The sequence below is a fragment of the Piliocolobus tephrosceles genome, chromosome 3 (genome assembly GCF_002776525.5).
Source record: "Piliocolobus tephrosceles isolate RC106 chromosome 3, ASM277652v3, whole genome shotgun sequence".
In the NCBI taxonomy this organism is placed as follows: Eukaryota; Metazoa; Chordata; class Mammalia; order Primates; family Cercopithecidae; genus Piliocolobus; species Piliocolobus tephrosceles.
This window is the reverse complement of record NC_045436.1, coordinates 93,033,225-93,054,282: the sequence shown is the minus strand read 5'-3', so window position 1 is coordinate 93,054,282 and position 21,058 is coordinate 93,033,225. Positions and strand designations below refer to the sequence as shown.

Here is a 21,058-nt window from a genome sequence, read left to right as displayed (position 1 = left end):
ACTAAAAATTCTGAACACTCATTTTTTATGGCATTTACTTTTCTGAAAATTGAATCAAAATATTAATAATGTGATGCTATCCTCCAGTGGATGAGAATTACCACCCAAAAAAAAAAAAAAAACTAGTAGGAACAAAAACCACAAACCAGAAAAGATATTTCTGATGAAATATCTTTGGTAACTATTTGATAACTAGTTTATACTTCACATTCTCTATGTGCTTTTAAAACTTTAGAAAGTGCTTATATATATATGTATATATACATACACACACATATATGAGCGTAAATATATGCTCATTTTTGAAGAATTATTAAAGTGAAGAAATATGAAATCTGCAGCTGGTATTTCATGACATAATAGAAGTGTGACTTAAAAGGTAACTGTGTTGTGTTGATATTAGTTTGGCTTCATAAAATGTCTCTATAACTATGCCAGTTACTAAAATGTTTATGACAATGAGGCAACCAAAACTTTCACTAAAATGGGAACTTTAACAAAGATAGGTGAAAACTTTCTTAGGTGTTTATTATTTTGTTGGTTTCCCACTGAAATTTATGGTGAATTTAAAATTTAAAGTTATCGTAAGGAACAAAATCAATAGGTTTTGATTACTTGTACTCCAGGCATGATAACTCTGAAATGCCTACAGAACTCAGAAGTTCCAACACTGAACACATGTCAGTATTTTCTGAATTTGAATAGGAACATGGTAAGTTTGTAGATGAAAATATTTGTGAGTTGTATCACAACATTTCCAAATTTCTGCTAAGAAAATCAGAGTAATAGGGAAACATTTTGCTACAGCTTTAGGTCAGATGTCAGATTAAATAACAGTTTGAGGTCCATGTTAAAACTTAACACACCTATCTAATGCTTCAGATTTTTTCAAGAAATAAGATACTCTTTGAGAGGCCTCTGCCACACAGATTTAAGAAATTACTGCTTCAGTTAGGTAAGCACCTTAGTTTCTTTAGCCATTAAACTCTGTAGCAAAAGTTAATATTCCTTCCTAAAGAGTCATATCATTCTAGAGAATAACATATGAACTAGAAGAATATGATTCCCTCATTTTTGTTACTGGTTCCTCTTGGTGTGGAAGTATCTTAAAACATCATAGTTGAATTCCACATACAACCTCTAACCATACTGGTTGAACAGATATATTTGAAAAGTTCTGCTTACTGTTTTATGTTCAAAATGCTGACAATGTAAAGGAAAGCAAAATATTATACAAGTCCTATGTTGACTATTATACTTTCCAGATAATTTGCCCTAATATTTTTAATAACCAAAGTAACATGGAAATCTGTACTACTTCAGGCCAACAATGGAAATAATCAAATCTTAGAGCTCCACATTGGATGTTTAATAATACCCATAGCATCTATATATGATTGAATTCTAAATAGTTCTCAATTATTGCTTTAGGATCTCCAACTGGCATTAATTGTGCATAAAATAATGAAAAACTTATTTTTAAAACAATTTGTATCACAGACACAATCTCTTTCCCAATTTTCAGCTAGCTAGATGGCTCTGTGAAAAATGTTCAGGCTGGGCGCGGTGGCTCAAGCCTGTAATCCCAGCACTTTGGGAGGCCGAGACGGGCAGATCACGAGGTCAGGAGATCGAGACCATCCTGGCTAACACGGTGAAACCCCGTCTCTACTAAAAAATACAAAAAACTAACCGGGCGAGGTGGCCGGCGCCTGTAGTCCCAGCTACTCTGCAGGCTGAGGCAGGAGAATGGCGTAAACCCGGGAGGCGGAGCTTGCAGTGAGCTGAGATCTGGCCACTGCACTCCAGCCTGGGCGACAGAGCGAGACTCCGTCTCAAAAAAAAAAAAAAGTTCTGCGCTTCTAAAAGTCAACATGCCCCAAAATGAATATAGGCCCAAGCACGGAAGAGCTGAGAGAGTTTTTACATATCGTACACAAATTTCCAAACGAATTTCCTTTTGGATCATCACTGGTCATCAAAAAAAGTGTTAGTTTTATAAACGAATTACAACCACCTATAACAACATTTGGGTCAAGGGAAAGGAGAGAGAACTTTTGAGATCATTTGGTAACAGTAGTTTATTTAATTCTTTCTTTAAGAAATACTCTCTATACAAAACTCTTTTCATTTCCTAATCAGCATGTTAAAATATTACAGGATGTTTAGAGAAAAAGATGTATTAGAGTTCATCCCACTGCAATACTTAAGGATTAGGACACATGAACCTGAATTAGGTCTTAGCCTCCTTCAAGGCTTTTAGAACTGTCAGGATATGAAAAACAAACTCAACCAAGTGAAAAAAATCTTTCATCAATTTTTCATTATGCTACGCATCCTCATCCTACAGTGTTAATTTACTATTGCCCCCTTGAGGTAGGCACCACATTTTTAACCCCATTGGTCTCCTTATTCTTCAGCTTCAGAGACCATCTGCTCTGAAGCAGACATCACTCAATCAGAAGCAGCTCCATGACACAACACAGATGAGGTGCTGACCGCACCCCACGGGCTGCACACACTAAAAAGTAGATCGCTTGTTTAGCATTAAATTGTTAAGGACTGAACAAAAAAACAGATTCTTAAAAGCTTCACAATTACTTAGACTATGGAGACTATTTTAAAAGAACTTGCAAATATTTTTCTATCATGGTACATTTTGTCACACTGTTGATCTTAGCGTGGCCCCATGAAGATGCACATGGACACACAGGTTTTTCATTTGTAACAGTCTAATATATATATACATATGTGATTGATTTTCCTAGGAGATATCACTTAATTATAGCTTAACCACTCTGTGACCATCTGACTCTACTTGCCTAAATACCTCCCGCCTCAGCCTCCCAAAGTGCTGGGATTATAGGCGTGAGCCACCGCGCCCAGCCTAGTCCCTTTTATTAAACTGTTATTTAAGCTTATTGTTGGTATTTTTAAATGTCCAGAATAGACAAACATACAGAGATGAAAAGTAGGCAAGTGACTGCCTGGGGCCAAATGATGTCATGCGGAGGACAAGGGGGAGGGGGTAGAGAAATGGAGAATGACTACTGATGGTTACAAAGTTTCTTTTTTAAGTGATAAAGATGTTCTGAAATTTACTGTGGTGTTGGTTGCACAACTCTGTGAATACTAAAAACCACTGGATAATATACTTTAAATGGGTGAATTGTATGATATATGGAATATATCTCCATAAATCTGGGTGTTTTTTTGAAAGGAAGTTTCACTCTCGTTGCCCAGGCTGGACTGCAACGGCACAATCTCAGCTCATTGCAACCTCCGCCTCCCAGGTTCAAGCGATTCTCCTGCCTCAACCTGCAGAGTAGCTGGGATTACAAGCATGCACCACCACGCTCGGCTAATTTTGTATTTTTAGTAGAGACAGGGTTTCTCCATGTTGGTCAGGCTGATCTCGAACTCCCAACCTCAGATGATTCACCCGCCTAGGCCTCCCAAAGTGCTGGGATTACAGGCATGAGCCACCGTGCCCGGCCAAAGCTGGGTTTTTTATTTTTAAAAAGAGTTCACTGTTATCTGTAAGATGACAAAAGTCCATTTTTCTAATGTGTATATAATTTTTGAGAACTTACTCATTCACTCCATTCTCCAAAGTATATGGGTCGCAAATGGGGATGCACAGCTTTCAGCATCTTTTGCATATTTGTGACAATTTACATGGATACTAAGTGCAAATGGTGAGCTTCAGAAGGAAAAATTCAAATTCTAATAAGTCAGCATTATGCTAAAAGATACATATAAAGGCATTTTGCATCACTCCCATCATGCCAGCCCAGTGGTGCACAACAGTGTCAACAAATCTTTTTAACATAAAATTTTTTAAGAGACTAAATGGTATGCAGTATGTGTACTGTGTAAGAAGAAAATTGCTTCCCAGTTTAACTCACTGAGTTGACTTGATTAAATTACTGGAAGGATCTAGCTGTATCTATCTAAATATGTAAACATACTGGAAAAAAATTATAGCTTTCAGTTTGTCAAGCGAAAATAAATCAGTCAAAAGCAGGTTATTTTATGATAAATACTTGAAATACTTTAATCTGTCCTTAACAATGAGTTATTTAGCTGAGATGAGAATCAAAGAAATATTTTTGAAGTACCTACTATGTATCAGGCACTGTGTTAGATGCTAGAGATTGAATGTAGAAGAAATAAACATGATTCATTCCCTCAAAGATTTTATGATCTTTGAAATTTAAAAAACAAAACAAAACAAAACAAAAAAAACTTTATCTACAAGATAGACCAGGAACAGAAGTAGGAAAAGTAGATTCAGGGAGATCCATGTAGAGGCAGTAGTCTAAGCAATAGGTGTTTGTTTGTTTGTTTTACAAACTTATTTTACTATTTACATTTAGAATAGAGATTGCAATATAGTGTTTGATAAAGATTCCTGCTGCTAAGTCAGGTGGAAAACATAGCCAGCCCAGAGAATAGCAAGTGCAATGTCATAGGGGCATGAAAGAACACAGTATGGAGAAAATTATAAATCCAGTATAAGTGAGTTAAAGATCATATTGGAAACAGGAAAGAAGTAAAATTCTAAAAGTAAAGTAGGGCCCAGACCATTAATGTTTTGTTGTCCTAATAGGGAGAATGAGTATTACACCTTAAGTATAAGACAGGAAAAGACAATATGAGAATGTCCATTTTAAAATTACCACTCTAGCATGTGATGAGGATAATGATGGAGGATGAGTTGGAGGGAAAAAAGCATGGTGTTCAAGGCAATCCTAAGCAAAAAGAACAAAGCTAGAGGCATCATGCCACCCAACTTCAAACTATACAACAGGAATACAGTAATCAACACAGCATGGTACTGGTACAAAAACAGACACATAGACCAATGGCACAGAATAGAGAGCCCAGAAATAAGACTGCCTACCTACAACCATTTGATCTCTGACAAACCTGACAAAAACAAGCAATGGGGAAAAAAAGTGCCTATTTGATAAATGGTGTTGGAATAACTGGCTAGCCATTTGCAGAAGACTGAAACTGGAGCCCTTCCTTACACCATATACAAAAATTAACTCAAGATGGATGAAAGACTTAAATGTAAAACACGAAACAATAAAAACCCTGGGAGACGACCTGGGCAATACCATTCAGGACACAGGAATAGATGACGATGTCATGATGAAGATGCCAAAACCAATTGCAACAAAAGCAAAAACTGACAAATGGAATCTAATTAAACTAAAGAACTTCTGCACACCAAAATAAACTATCAACAGAGTAAACAGACAACCTATAGAATGGGAGAAAAATTTTGCAAACTATGCATCTGAGAAAGGTCTAATATTCAGCATCTATAAGAAACTTAAACAAATTTACAAGAAAAAACAACCCCATAAAAAAGTGGGCAAAGGATATGAACAGACACTTTTCAAAGGAAGACATGCATGCAGCCAAGAATCGTATGAAAAAAAGCTCAAGGTCAGGGATCATTAGAGAAACGCAAACCAAAACCACAGTGATCTAAGATACCATCTAATGCCAGTCAGAATGGCTACAAAAAAATCAAAAAATAACAGATGCTGGCAAGGTTGTGAAGAAAAAGAAATGTTTATACACTGTTGGTGGGAGTATAAATTAGTTCAGACATTGTGGAAAGATTGTGTGGGGATTCCGCAAAGCCTGAAAGACAGAAATACCATTCAACCCAGCAATCCCATTACGGGGTATATACCCAAGGGAATATACATCATTCTCTTATAAAGACACGTGCACGTGTATATTCATTGCAGCACTATTCACAAGAGCAAATACATAGAATCAATCCAAATGCCCATCAATGACAGATTGCATAGAGAAAATGTGATACATATACACCATGGAATACTATGCAGGCATAAAAAAAGAATAATATCATGTCCTTTGCAGGAACATAGACAGAGCTGGAGGCCATTATCCTCAGCTAACTAATGCAGGAACAGAAAACCAAATACCACATGTTCTCACTTTTTGTGGGAGTTAAATGATGTGAACACACGGACACAGAGAGGGGAACAACAGACACTCGGGTCTTTCACAGGGTGGAGCATGGGAGGAGGGAGAGAATCAAGAAAAATAAGTAATGGTACTAGGCTTAATACCTGGGTGATGAAATAATCTGTACAACAAACCCCCATGTCACAAATTCCTATGTAACAAACCTGCACTAGCACCCCTTAGCTTAAAATAAAGGTTAAAAAAACAGCACGGCATTCATGAGAAAATTTGGGATACTATTTTGATAGTCCTGGTGAGCAGTGTCATCAGGGATGTGTGAAAACAAAGTATTAGTCATATATAGGGGAAAAAAAGCTGCAAACTTGGGGAAATTGACTTTGAAAGCTTATGCAAAAGAAGAAACTAGGGAAAAGTTGGAGACTTCTAGCTTTTGCATGTAGTAAGTGACACTTTCAATAAAGATCAATAATTTAGGGGAACAGAATATCCTAAAATTGGAAAGAAGAATACAGTTTGGTTTTGACCTGATTGAACTTGAAATGCTGTCACTGTAGAGTAGGGAATTAAAAATGCAAGGCTAAAAAGTCCAAGAGATGGGCATGGACTAAAGATAGAGGCCATAGAGTGACCTCTGGGAGATGGCCCAGTTTTTCTGTAGACACTGGATTCTGCTTCTCTCCTTCCCATTTCTCTACTCATGAATGTCCTAGGAATAAGGAAGGGCCTCTTGTAATGCCCCTGGAAGGGAATAATGCTGACCCATCAACATATTTAATGAAATGCCAGGCAGTGAGAATAAAATAAGAAATTGCAGTGCATACACGCACATGCACACACACGCACGCGCGCGCGCAAACACACAGGAGACTGAAACAAAGTTTTGTACAGGAGTTTTCTCATGAGCTCAGAATACTAATATCATGCAGCTGACATGTTCCCATTTTTCCCATAAGACCAGGGCACAACTGAAATGCCGCTTTATCCTCGTTGGATGTGACCTGCTGTAACTTTCTAAATTTACCATTGTGCTATGAACTGTAATTGTCAGGAATGTTTGCGCTATTCAATTTGAATTCTATGCAAGGTACAATATTTACATAATTTTACACTAAAATGTAACAGATAGGATTGGCTGAAAATGTAAGTGTTTGATTAATTATAGTACATAGCACATGGAGTAGAAAAAAGATGAGTAAATCAAGTATTTGTAGCTTGCACTGCCTTTAAAAAAACTTAGCTTATATTACAAAATTCTTCTGTTGGAACTCTGTCAATAAAATCTTTGTAGTTATTACTGCATTTCAAAGAATATCTGAACTTCTTCTGAGGCAGCTTTCAAAACAAATTCTTGATTTGTTGGGGTAAGAGTACTGGCATCAACTCTAAAGAGAATTTTGAAAAGTAAGGAAATTCCTAATTTAAACATAACTAAAAACAAAAGCAAGGTTAGTTAATTCATCTCATGGAACTAAACTTTAGCCCAGATGCCCAAGATCTTCTTTTAAAAGAAAAGTCAGGCTTAAGCCAGGCTTAAAGAACAATGAAGAATTCTTTACTAGTTATCTTTTATTATTTGACTTCTACAGGAATTTCTATTAAGTGAGCCCTGTGAGTCTATTTCCCAGAGGCAAGGATAGCTTCTTCAGGACCCTGCCTTAAATCTACCCTCAAGTTTGATCAAGTCCATTTACTCTGGGGTCCCCAACACCCTGAACATTCAATCATTTGTTGACAATGAGTTACAAGCATAGCACTGTGCTAGATGTTGTGCATGGCTCAAGTGGGGTCCCAGAGTTATCTGTTTACATGTCTATATCCCCGGTTGGCCTGGCCCTCCAAGGTAGAAATAGTCCATTACTTATTCATCTTTATTTCCACTGTCCAGCACAGTACGTGACACAGAATAGATGGAGAAGTATTTGTGGAAATGAAACAATATAAAGGAAGATGTTCAACAGGGTGAAATTGGCCAATAGGAATGTCAAGCAGCATTGGTCAATATGAATTAAACTAGTGAAAATTTGGGGGATCAAGTACATTTTTTGCAGATATACTAAATTTTAACACTTGGTTTCAAACCTTGATTAGCAAAATTTATATCTGCTCTTATTAATTCACCTGAAACTCATTGCCTAAGATTAAAATTGTTTATCAAAGTTTCCTTTACCTGCTGGATGTGGTGACTCATGCCTGTAATCCTAGCACTTTGAGAGGCTGAAGCAAGAGGATCCCTTGGGCTCCAGGAGTTCAAGACCAGCCTGGACAACATAGTGAGACTGTCTCTATTTATTCATTTTTTTAAGTTTCCTTTATAGTTCTATCAAATATCCCCAATAAAATCAAATAATGCTTAACTCTAAGGGTTAATGAGTAAAATGTGTCTGTATCATTACTATCATACAGCTGAAGTCATGGATAACTAATGAATTTAGTAATACACTTGACTAGATAGGCTCTGCAGCTCGACATTCTCTAACTTTAATTAGGTTAACAGATAAATGACAATTATGACATTACTAAATAAATTAAATACAAAAAGAAACTAGATTCTTGCTGATACTAACTATATAGGAACACTAGTATTTTTTTTTTTAGAAATAAACTATAGGCCAAGTGCAGTGGCTCACATCTGTAATTCCAGCACTTTGGCAGGCCAAGGTAGGCAGATGACCTGAGGTCAGGAGTTCGAGACCAGCCTGGCCAACGTGGTGAAACCCCATCTCTAATACAAAAATACATATATATAAAAATTAGCTGGGTGTGGTGGTGGGTGCCTATAATCCCAGCTACTCAGTAGACTGAAGCAGAATCACTGAAGAGAATTCTGAAGAGAATCACTTGAACCCAGGAGGCAAAGGTTACAGGGAGCCAAGATCGCGCCACTGCACTCCAGCTTGGGTGACAGAGCGAGACTCCATCTCAACAAAAGGAAAAAAAATAAAGAAATAAGAAACTATAATTTTACTCTTCTCTGTGAGGAAAAAGATTTTATATGAAGCAATATATAAGCTTTAATTATTGTATAAATTATCCATGAAAGGGGAATTACTGACTACTCAGTATTTTTTAATGTAAAACATGCGGTAATATATTTCAATATCCCCTGCAATCACAGTAAGATTAATTAACCTTCTAAATAAAAGAGATCATTGGTATGTCAAAATTATTCTGGCCAAGATACAAGGGAGAAAGGTTGTTTTCTTTATAATTACTATGTATACAAAATGTATCTCTCTTCAGTCATAGGGAATCTATGTATTTCATTTTACATATACATCTCTATACAAATATCTACCTGTAATATAATATAAACTTTGTGTGTGTGTGTGTGTGTGTGTGTGTGTGTGTGTGTGTGTGTGTGTGTGTGTAAGGAAAGAGAAAGAGAGAGGAAGTCATATATCCCATTTCCAGAACAAAATTTCACTTCACTTGAAGGTAGAAACCATGCCTTATAATTTTTAGAATACCTAAAACCTAATTCAGTGCCTAAAATAGATCAGTCAATAATGATGATTATTATAACAGAACCTTGGGAAGGACATTACCTTATCTTTTTTTTATGTAAAGCTAACAACAGTTAATATAAATACAGATTATGCTAGCTTTAATTACTCAAAAAGTAAACTTCAAAAATCACTTAAAAAAGAATTAGATTATTTTGGGATATATGAAAAGATAACAGAACTTTTTTCTGGCAAAGCAGTAAACTGTACCCAGAAAGACCTTGTTCATTAAGCAAATTTAACTTAGTTGAAATGTCAATTTAACACCATAGATACCTCATCTCTAACCTTGATTAAGAACAAGATAGCAGGCTACCATTGTCTCAGTAATTAAAGGGCAAGATTGTGAAACTATGAGATGTTAAGAATTTCAAATAAAAGGTGTTTAGGTTGTGCCATTTCTCACTGGCAACCTTCAAAATGGGAGCCCAGCATGTAATGTGCAGCGTGGTGAGAACGTGGGTCTCCCTTAAAATCCTGTGGCATTCCTACAAGATAGACCTCTCTTCAGCTGGAGATGCTCCACTTTTATTTGGTTTATTTTTTGCACATATGATAATCCTAGGATATATTAGTAATTGAGTTTCCTCCACTGATAATATCTTTTTCATAGATATAACTACTAATTTTGTACTAATAATGTAGTCATTACCAAGATTTGGTCTGACCAAAAGTCATCTCTTCTGATTATGGTTTCAAGTAAGAGAATTAATTACATGAGCTTTGACTGGGTTTATACTGGTTTTCACTATACTTTGTCTTAAGATAAACACTTGTTAAAAGGTGCATTGAGCAAGCAATGCAATTCTTCATTTTTACATGATTCATATGTATTTATGCAGTTTCAGTGATTCCTCGTTGAAATGTTTAGATTTTTTCTTACACAACATGGACTGACATTAACATCAAATTAGGATTCTACGTGCCATCTAAACTTGCTTTTCCTTTTAAGTCATCCATCTAACTCAAGAGACCCTACAATATGCAATTTGCTTTTGTGTGTAAATCCTCTGGCTATTCAACTAGACTGTCAGCTCGTTGAGGGAATGAATGAGACCTTGCTCCTTATATTATTTGTTCTCATGCCTTCTACCACAATATTAATAGCTAACTTTACTATATTCCAAGTACATTTATAATCTTATTTAATCTTCTTAAGCCTCCCAAATGAGAAAACTGAGGCCTCATAAGGTTAAATCATTCATCTGAGTATTTTGGGGTAAGAAGTTGCAAACCTGAAATTGGTAACTGGTAAGTCTTGCCACAGAGACCACCATTCATTACCATCATTCCTTCCTACTCCCCCAAGTTCCCCCAGCGGTGCTAAATACCTTTCCACTGTTGGCTGTCTTATAGGAGTGGCTGCTGCTTCCTGCCCTGCGATGAAGCTACTGCAGCTACATTCCTGGCTCAATGCTAATGTTCTGATCTCCCTTGATGCTCAATTCCCTTTTTTGGTTAGGGGCAGGGGCCAAAGTTTGAACCATGTGGCATTGCCACCTGTGGAATACCAAGATTTCTTTTCTTTAATGTTGCTAACCCAACAGCTGTGACTTTTAAGGGTATGGTTATATTATTTCAAAATTGTATCAATATTATACTCAGTAAGTGAATCTAGAGCACTATCTCTATCAAAATTATCATGATTAACATGGAAAGAAAAAAAATTTTTTAAGCTTCACAGCAATGGTAGACTTCAAAGACAACATTTGTCCCTCTGTTTCTATAACAGCATGTAGACTGTTACTACCTCATATTGACATTTCTCCCTGAGTGGGATTTATACCTGGACCCCTTCCAAGAGATATGAAACCTCTCTCAGCTGTTCTTAATTAATCACTACACCTGATGTTTAAATGTTGCTTACACCTTTAAGAAATTATAACATTTAATCTTTTCACAGTAAAAATTTAGTAGAAATGTACCCATAATAAGTTTTCTCCCCCAAATTGAAGAGCTATTAAAGCATGGATTATTTTAAAAAAAAGAAAAGAAAAGAAAAGAAAAAAAAAAACTTGTTATAAAACCTAAAGAAACATAGAAATACTTATTTCATAAAAGTATTTGTATAAAACTACAAAATGTCTATGTCCTTTCATGCCTTTTTTGCTCTTACAATCTCCCTTCTCTTAAAAAGGATATATATGTAAAATACAGCCTTCTCTAGCCTTTATATAATGGAAGTAGATAAATCTGTTTGTGTGTCACACACATATATATTTTTATATATTATGATTTCAGTTTGTATGATCATCATATATAAAGTTCTACTATGAAAATGTGTACACACACGCATACATTTTAAATATATATATTTTATATATATATATAATATAGATATGTGTATATATATATGACATTTGAAAATGACTATAAAAGAAAACAAAATTATGGTCAGCAACCATAATCCCCTTGATCAAACTTAACACTGCATATTTTAATGTGTTTTCTTCGAGAATTTTTTACATTAAGGCTGGGTGTTGTGGCTCAAGCCTGTAATCCCAGCACTTTGGGAGACCAAGGAAGGCAGATCATTAGAGCTCAGGAGTTCTAGGGCAACATGGTGAAGCCCTGTCTCTACTAAATATACAAAAAATTAGCCAGGTGTGCTGGTGCGCACCTGTAGTCCCAGCTGCTTGGGAGGCTGAGGCATGAGAATCGCTTGAACCCGAGAGGCAGAGGTTGCAGTGAGTCGTGATCATGTCACTGCACTCCAGCCTGGGCTATGGAAGTGAAACTCTGTCACAAAAACAAAAAGAATTTTTCTACATATACTCTATATGTGTGTGTGTAGGTAATGCTTTCATGACTTTGAAATAATAATATTCTGTGTTTTACTTTTAAAAATAAATATTACAAAATTAGTACAGCCTATACCACTCAAAAGTTTAAAAAGATATTTTATATATCATATAACAGTCTATGGATAGATTATCATTGTTTTTAGCATTTCCCAATCATTGGTACAAAACTGGTGCCTTTAATATTGGTTATTTTAAGCAACACTACCATAGAAAGTCTTGTACATACATCTTTGTCCATACATACATCTTTGGCCATGTCTTGATTTTGTCCCTTGCTTAAATTCCTAAAAGTGAATTAACAGTGTCAAAGAATGTAGATTTTTGGCACACACTGAACACACTGAAAGTTGCTAACTGAAAAGACATTACAAATGTTTGCCAAAGAGTCCATCTCAACACAATCACAAACTCAAATTGCTTTGCTTAGTTGATAAGTAGATCATTGTGGTTTTGATTTGCCTTTTTCATTTTTGAAGAGTTTGAAAACTTAGTCATATATTTATTGTCTACCACATTTGTTCTTCTTTGATTTATCTATCCACATTTTTTGTCCTTTTAGAGTTTCAAAAGTATTTTTTTAAATAGTATAGAGAAGGATAACATTTTGCCATTGTTTTTGAAAATTTTCTCAAGCTTGTTATAGAAATCAAAAAGTATGAAGTTCCACTTTTAGAGTCTTATTCCATTGCTTTTATGCTTTCCAACCCTGAAGTCAATGAAATATTTCTCATTTTCTTATAGATTTATTAATTAAAAATTGTTTATTTTTTCTTCCATTTAATTTTTTAATTTCCTAAAATGTATTTTAGTGTAGGTCATAAGTAACAATCTTACTTGAAATCTTCCAAGTCAGCAATTTTTTCCAATTGTGGAAAATCTTAGAACCCACTTTAAATTTCTCCAATGTCTTCTTTTTTAGGTATCTCTTTCTTTAAAGAGCAGCATTATAAAATGGGCTTAGAACTGCCTTTCTAATCCTGGTTCTATCACTTGCCACGAGCTGTGTAACCTTGAGGAAATTACTGAACTCAAAAAAGCCTCACTTTCCCAGTATATAAAATGTATGGAATTGTGTGGATTAAATTATGTCCTATATATAAGTCCCTGGGAACAGTGTATTGGAATAGTAGGCATTCAAAAAAGGTTTATTTTAATACTTAGTTCACAAAGCTAATGTCAGGAGTAAATGAAATGGTATACAGTATGCCATTACAGAATCCAGCAGATAATGGGGGCTCAATAAATGATAGCTCTTATTGATAATAATTAATATGGAATTTGCTATACACATTCATACATTTCTTTTATGTGTTTACTGTCTTTATTTTTTATGTCCTTCTTGTTTTCCACTTCTAAGTTATCCTGTGATCCTGGGTAGAATAGATCTGGTCCCAATGCCAGATGAAGTGGTTAAGACCAAGATGGGCCAGGAAGTAGCCCAGTCCCTCAGTTGACAATGTCCGTGGGTAGGTGTTGGCATGTAGCTGTAACTGCATGGGTTACATTTAAAGTAAGAATGGTAGTTGGCATGTCCATCTAGATCACTGCTTAATTCTTTAAAGAATTCATTGGTGGGTATGACAAATCAATACCAAAGGTAAGACTGATTCTTCAATCTATGTATACATTATAAAACAAGAAGAAATAACATGTAGACTTGCAGAATTCATTATTTACTTTCTTGAAAAAACTTATTGAATAATTAATTTTATAGATTTATACATAATTTTAAAATATATAGAGTATCTAATATTTGATACAATTCACATTAGTTTATATATTAAGAACTTTTAATGAGGCCAGAAGAATTTTGTTGATAATCTCTCATGTGCTACATGACATTTTCGGCAGGAGTGTGGGATTCAGCCAAGATGTGGTACTAGCCTTCAACTCCGAGGGAGGATCAGATCATTCAGAACAATCTTGTTGTTCAAGCAGACTGCTCAAGAGTGGAATGAAATTCTGACTTTTGAAAAACTGGGGGACACATTTTCATAACATTGTCTTATAGTACCTTAGTCCTTGGATTTCCAGTGGAAATTGACAAGGTTAAACAATGAATAAAAGGACTCTATATAGGTACACAGTAATTATTAGTTTTTGGAAGTGAAACTTAAATTTGTTCTAAGTGCTATGGTTTAAAACTCCATTGTGATACAGCACAGACATTTTCTTACTTTCAAGGTGATGCATAAGAAATACAGAAGGGCCCATTTGCCGGCAGAGCATCCTCCATTCCCACGTGTCCCATGTGGTCTCAGCTACTGTAATTGCCACTAATCAGAATTTTGGCAATACATTGAATTAACCTGGATAAGAAGAAGCTTAATAAAATGTGAAGGGTTTCTTTTACTTTTATGCTCTTATGTGCTGATGTTACATACGCAGCCCTGACTCTTCAGTAAAGTCAGCCTCTTACAACACAAAGCAGTGGTTATCATACTTAAGTGCACTTAAGGGTTACTTAGAGATTATGCTTAATCTTGTTAAATAAATATTCTTGGCTCTCACCTCTGAGATTTTAACTCAGGAGGTCTGGAGTAAAGCTCAGAGATCTACATCATTTAAAAACACACCAGGTGATTCTTCTGATATGGTAGTTCACAGAATACACTTTGGGAGGTGCTGACATAAAGGATTAGCTAGACCTTTCATACTGTGTATTTATTACACAATCCCAAATACACTTTAGCCTATGTCATCATTAATCATCTAGTCTGTCAAAATGTATGCTATAAGAATGCATAAGAAGCTCAATATCATAAGCCATTTTTTAAAAGAAATGATTGTCTATTATAGATGGTATAGACAAATCTGTGAAACATACACCTTACCAATATAAAATTGTTCATTGTCTTTTATTCCTGAAAAATACTCTTTTTCTTTTGTAACTCTGGGGAAAAGTTCTTATTTAACAACCAGTGGTTTTCAAAAAGGAAAGATTTTCACAAATTTTTCTATGCACTTCTGTTTTACTAGGTATCTTAGAAGATGCTTTCTAATATCCTTCAGAAAGCCAATAATCTAGAAAGGTATGACACAAAAGTAGCAAATATAAAGATACTTCAGCTCTAGCTCAAAATTTGTGACTTGTGAGAGATCCAATTTAAGTACACAATGTGTTTATTTAATAGAGTTGCTGTACTAGAATATGGAAATTGCTACAGTGTCAAATAGAATCTATGATTTACTTCAAAGCCCCCTTCTGGAACTCATTGATGAATGAGGATGGTAAAGAATACAGAAAAAAAAAAAAAAAAAAGAATGAAATTCAACTGTATGTCAGCAATACTTAAACTCATCAAAAACACAGTTTCAATTTATAATCTCTACTATTACACAGCTGGCTTTCACATAGCTTTAAGAAACAATTCATTAGCTCAAAGCCACCATTGAAATGATTATACTTCTGACAATCATTGTAATATTTTTACTACCTTTTTTTTCCTTGAGACAGCATCTTGCCCTGTCACCTAGGCTGGAGTGCAGTGGTGCAAACAGGGCTCGCTGTACCCTCTGTCTCCTGACCTGAAGAGTTCCTCCCAGCTCAGCCTCCCAAATAGCTGGGTCCACAGGTGCACACCACCAAACTTAAAAAAAGAGAAATTATAGAGACAGAGTCTCCCTGTGTTGCCCAGGTTGGTCTCAAACTCCTGGGCACAAATGATCCTCCTGCCTCAGCCTCCCAAAGTGCTGGAATTACATGTATGAGCCACTGTGTCCAGCATACTTCTTACAAGCAAGTATTAAAGAAAGGCACAAAAAAGGTTTACCATAGTGACATAAGCCCACACAAATATGATATCAAGGTCAGCTTTGAAAAATCAAACACCTAAAATTTTGACAATCAAACATGATATAATATGCCCAAGATTTCACAAAGAAGCCCTTAAATAAAAATAAAGAATTCAGGAAACAAGTCAATCTTTCTTGTGGCATAATAAGTTTTGACTAAAGGGACATAAAATCCAAAACAGCAACTAAAAGTGAGTAAGAGGCACAGCAGATGTCTGTGTGGGAAGGAAGCAAAATACAGCTGAAAAGAGGACTCTCTCCCCAGAGTATTCCCAGCTCCATCATCACACAGGTGACCTTGAAAAAGCCACTATAGGGATAGTGGAACTAATCTTATTAAATACAGCAGAAGAGATATTATTTAAAAGTTATTACTTCTACATAGTTCATATAGTTATTACATAGTTCAAGTAACTAAAAATACTTGGTTTGGATATACCTCATTGTAAAAAATAAATAAATAGATAATGCTTAACATTACAATGTAATCTTCCTTTCCTTCTTTTTCTTCTTCTTTTTTTTTTTTTTTTAAAGACAGAGTCTCGCTCTGTCACCCAGACTGGAGTGCAGTGGTGTAATCTTGGCTCACTGTAACCCCACCTCCTAGGTTCAAGTGATCCTCCCACCTCAGCCCCCCAGTAGCTGGAATTACAGACAGGTGCCAGCACACCCAGTAATTTTTTTTTTTTTTTTTTTTTTTTTTTTTGTAGAGATAGGGTTTCGCCATGTTTCCCAGGGGGTCTTGAACTCCTGGGCTTCAGTGATCTTCCCACCTCAGCCTCCCAAAGTACTGGTATTACAAGTGTGAGCCATGGAGCCCAGCCTACATTCACCAAATTTCTTTAAAATGTAACCATTGCATTTTATGTACAACTTGACATACAGAATAACAATTCAAGAAAATATCTACTACTTTCTACAGTAAATATGTTTTATACATATATTTTATACCAATGCTATGGTTTGAATATTTGACTCTGCAAACCTCAAGTTGAAATTTGATCCCCAGTATTGGAGGCAGAGCCTAATAAAAGGTGTTTAGATGATGGGGGTGGACCCTCATTAATGGCTTAGTGCCATCCTGGTGATAAGGAGTGAGTTTTTGCCGTATTAGTTCCTGCAAGAGTTTCCCTGATAGCTGGTCATTAACAAGAGCGTGGCACCTCCCGTTGGTTTCTGTACACACCAGCTCTCCTACTCTTTCCTCCATGAGTGGAAGCTTCCTGAAGCCCTCACCAGAAGCAGGTGCTGGTGCCATGCTTCTTGTACAGCTTGCAGAACTGTGATCCAAATAAACCTCTTTTCTTTATAAATTACCCAGCTTCGGGTATTCTTTTGTAGCTACACAAAATAACTATGACAACCAGTAATGTGTGTAATTGCAGTAAGGGTACATTCCTTTTTTGAGCAGAAGGTTATAATTAAAACTTCTTAGTTACCAACGTCTTTACAGTTTTTAGAAGTGTTTTTGTGCTTCCATCACCTTTTCAATGTTGGCAGCCTCTGGTTTCATCTGGGGGCATGTCACCTGCAGTGGGAAAATGCTCATAAATAGATTTGCTACTTTGGGTGATTTCCTAGTCATTAATTCATTCATCTTTTTCCACAAATATTTACTGAGTACCTATTAGTCTTGTAGGCACTTCAAAGAAAATAGAGCTTATGATAAGCAGACTACAACTTAATTGATTCTCCTAAAACAGCCTTTGGTCAATGGCCTTTCACTAGTATATAGTTCAAATTCTAAATCTTGACTTATGAATCTCTTGATAATCTTAGCCTATGCGCCTCATCCAAGTGTTAGAGGTTCCACAAATATCCAATAGAAACGGTATTATAGCCACTTCTTTCCAGTCTTTCTAATGAGTCCAATACTGAGTATGCGAACTTACCGTAATCCTTCAGGACTTAACTTTTCTGCGACCCTATGAGGCTAAGTTGTCATCCTGAAGTACTCTATAATCCCCTGTGCTTTCTCAGGACATGGAAACACAATATTCAAAGTCCTGCTTTGGCCATCCCTGGATTACACTCCTTCAAGCCAAGGTTGCATGTCCTACTCATCTTTGTAGGCTCGTGCCTGGCTCAATACATGCTTACTGAAGGCACAAGTGTACTTTCTTCCCAACAGGAACCCAGATTGTATTTTGCTTCCAAGATCTGCTTCAGGCTCCACCTTCTCCACTGGCAGGATGGATATTAAAAATATTTAACAACTAGTTCAGCTCAGGCACCAACCACTCCCAATGGACACTGGCCACAGCACTAGATGGGGGTGGTCCTGGAGGCCCCTTGGGAGTTCAGGCATTATTCTTTTGTTTGCTTCTTTAGAGGATGGGAGTAGGCTGGGAAATCCTGAGGATGGGGTCCTGCTAGCCTCAGAAGGGGCAGCTTGGTGGGTTCATAGTAACAGCTGCTTAATCAGCCTATGTGAAAGCAATTCAAGCTGTAAACAACTGGAACAACTGATCTGCACCGTATCAGCTAAATATTAGCTCTGTCCACGAGGTGTTCCCAGAGCACTGAGGCCTGCACTGATCCCCTCCTTCTTGGCCATCCTATAATGGTTCATTTTATCACTCATGCAGCCACTGAATTCTCTACTACCTTTTATAGTTGATTGATTACATGTGGGTAAGCCCTGTTTCTAAAACTAGATTGTAAGTTCCTAGAGAATGAAAGCCATGTCTTCTCTTCTTTTCAATCTTTCTTTCTTTTTTTTTTTTTTTTTTTTTTTGAGACAGGGTCTCACTGTCACCCAAGCTGGACTGCAGTGGCATGATCAAAATTCATTGCAGCCTCTACCTCCCCAGGCTTGGGTGATCCTCCCACCTTAGCCTCCTGAATAGCTGGGACCGCAGGTGTGCACCACCACACCCAGCCAATTTTTGTATTTTTGTAGAAACAGGGTCTTGCCACAATGCCCAGGCTTATTTTGAACTCCTGGGCTCCAGTGATCTGCCTGCCTCGGCCTCCCAAAGTGATGGCATTACAGATGCGAGCCACCATGCCAGGCCTTTATCTTTAAATAAATCATCTAAAAATTACATAACCATCTCTACATCATTTTGCATTTTTTGAAATGCTTTACCAGAGTAATTTCCATTATACTTTTGGCTCTTGTTAGGGTTAATATCAAAAGTAACCATATGAACAAAATTTCCTTATCTTTTATAAAACTGTTACAGAAGACAATACTATACCATTTAAACTAATTTATATTCTTTTAGAGTTCAAAACTGAAGGAAAGTTTAACTCTTTTGACATACTGATATGCTTCATAGATAAGGAATCATCTCACTCATTCTCTCACACACACACACACCTCTATTTTTTTATAATCTCCCCAAAATCCTTCAATAAAAACAAAAATACATCCTGAATCTGATTACAATCTCACCTCCATTGTTAACATCCTAATCCAATCCTCCATCCTTATTCACCTCAGGGCTGCAAACCTTGAAACCAGTTAAACTTGTCTCCCTTCTTTTTCTCTTGCTGCCTTCACAACTCATCCTTCACCAAGGAAAGGGAGGGGGAAATGGAGGGAGGAAGAGATGGGGAGAAAGGGAGAGAGATTTTTCTCAAAGCATAAATGAAGTCCTACCATTTCCTGGTCTAGAGCTCTCCAGAGGCTTCCCACTGTGCTTCTAATGAAATCCCAAATCCTTTTCCAAGACTGAATTATGTTGAGAAAGAAATCAAACTTTTGTCAAGGTAGGCCCATGCTCGCCTGTCATACCTCGTTGCCATCCATCCTGTTCTTTGATCACTACATTTCCGTCATGCTAACCATCCTCTGTGCCTTGAATATGCCGAGTACCTTCCCCTCTCATTTAAGCACCATGCTTCCTCATCCCCCCATATATATGCTGAAAGTCTGTCTCCCAATATCACAGGAACTCTGTCTTGTCATCGTTAAATGGCCAGCATTCAAAACTGTACCTAGCTCAGTGAATATTTGCTGATTGACTTACTATCTTTTGAGTCAGCTAGCAGAAAACTACTGAATTGTTTTCATAATAAGACCAGAATTCATGTTCATGGTCTAAAGCAATAAGAACATTTATAGAATCATGAAAAAGCTCATATGAAAAACCTGAAATTCTCTACTACAATTGGGAAAAATTGTTAAAAACAAATGAAGCAATAAAATAAGAATTTCTGAGAGTAAACTGGTAAAAAGAGAAGGATGTGATAATTTGAAAATCAGCTAGAATAGGTAACCTAAAAAATGTCTATATTAAAGCATCACATTTATGGTTTTGCTCTTGGGACAAAGCAAATTAATTTGTTATGCTAAAGAAACCACAATAGAAATACATGATCTCAATGTAAGAAAAATACAGAGTATACTTAGACCAATATGCAAATTTATAAATGATGTCATCACAAAAATACAAGCCAAAAGAAGACTATAAAACAAAGATACATTTTTTATGCTGTTCTCAATTGCACTTTACCAAAACATGGTCAAGAATCCTTCTCTCTGGAGCCTGCTTGGACCCTACAAGGCCTTGCTGACTCGTGGTCAGAGCCACCCTAGGATCCAGGGCAGAGTCTGCAAGCCATCTCCAAGAGCTGCTTCTTTCACAAGTGAACTTGGAATACACCCACCAGTCATCTGCATACATGAACATGGAGAAATAATGAGATGATGCCGTTTTCCCCTCTGTGATTAAAAATTTAGAAGCATTACCAGGACTAAATAAAAATTTAAAAACAGCTGAATTTTGTTCTTAACTCTCTCCTGTCCTGCATGCTTCCTCTTTTTTGGAGCTGCCAAGCCAAATGTGATAAGAGCAGATCTGTGGTCCTTTAAGGATTTACATAAAAGGCAACCACATTTCAGAGGAAAACCCTGACATATGTTTGTGAGTCTTACGTTCTCATTTGGAAGACATAAAGTCCAACTTAAACTCTCTAGAACCACACATTTTGCTTAAGTCACGCTCGGTATTAAGTTAAACATTAACTTTT

The 21,058-nt window shown here is 36.4% G+C and overlaps 1 protein-coding gene across 39 annotated transcripts in view; it reads right to left on the bottom strand.

Annotated features, from left to right (window-relative positions):
- The window catches only part of ANK2 (ankyrin 2), a 583,169-nt gene that overhangs the window by 218,592 nt on the left and 343,519 nt on the right, over positions 1–21,058 (bottom strand). Inside the window, exon 2 of one of the 39 annotated variants that reach the window (XM_023219985.2) lies at positions 17,562–17,606. The exons of the other annotated variants lie outside the window; for them this stretch is intronic. Within the exon in view, the coding sequence (XP_023075753.1) occupies positions 17,562–17,606 (45 nt within the window). The remainder of the gene's footprint in view (positions 1–17,561; positions 17,607–21,058) is intronic. 39 annotated transcript variants of the gene reach the window in all.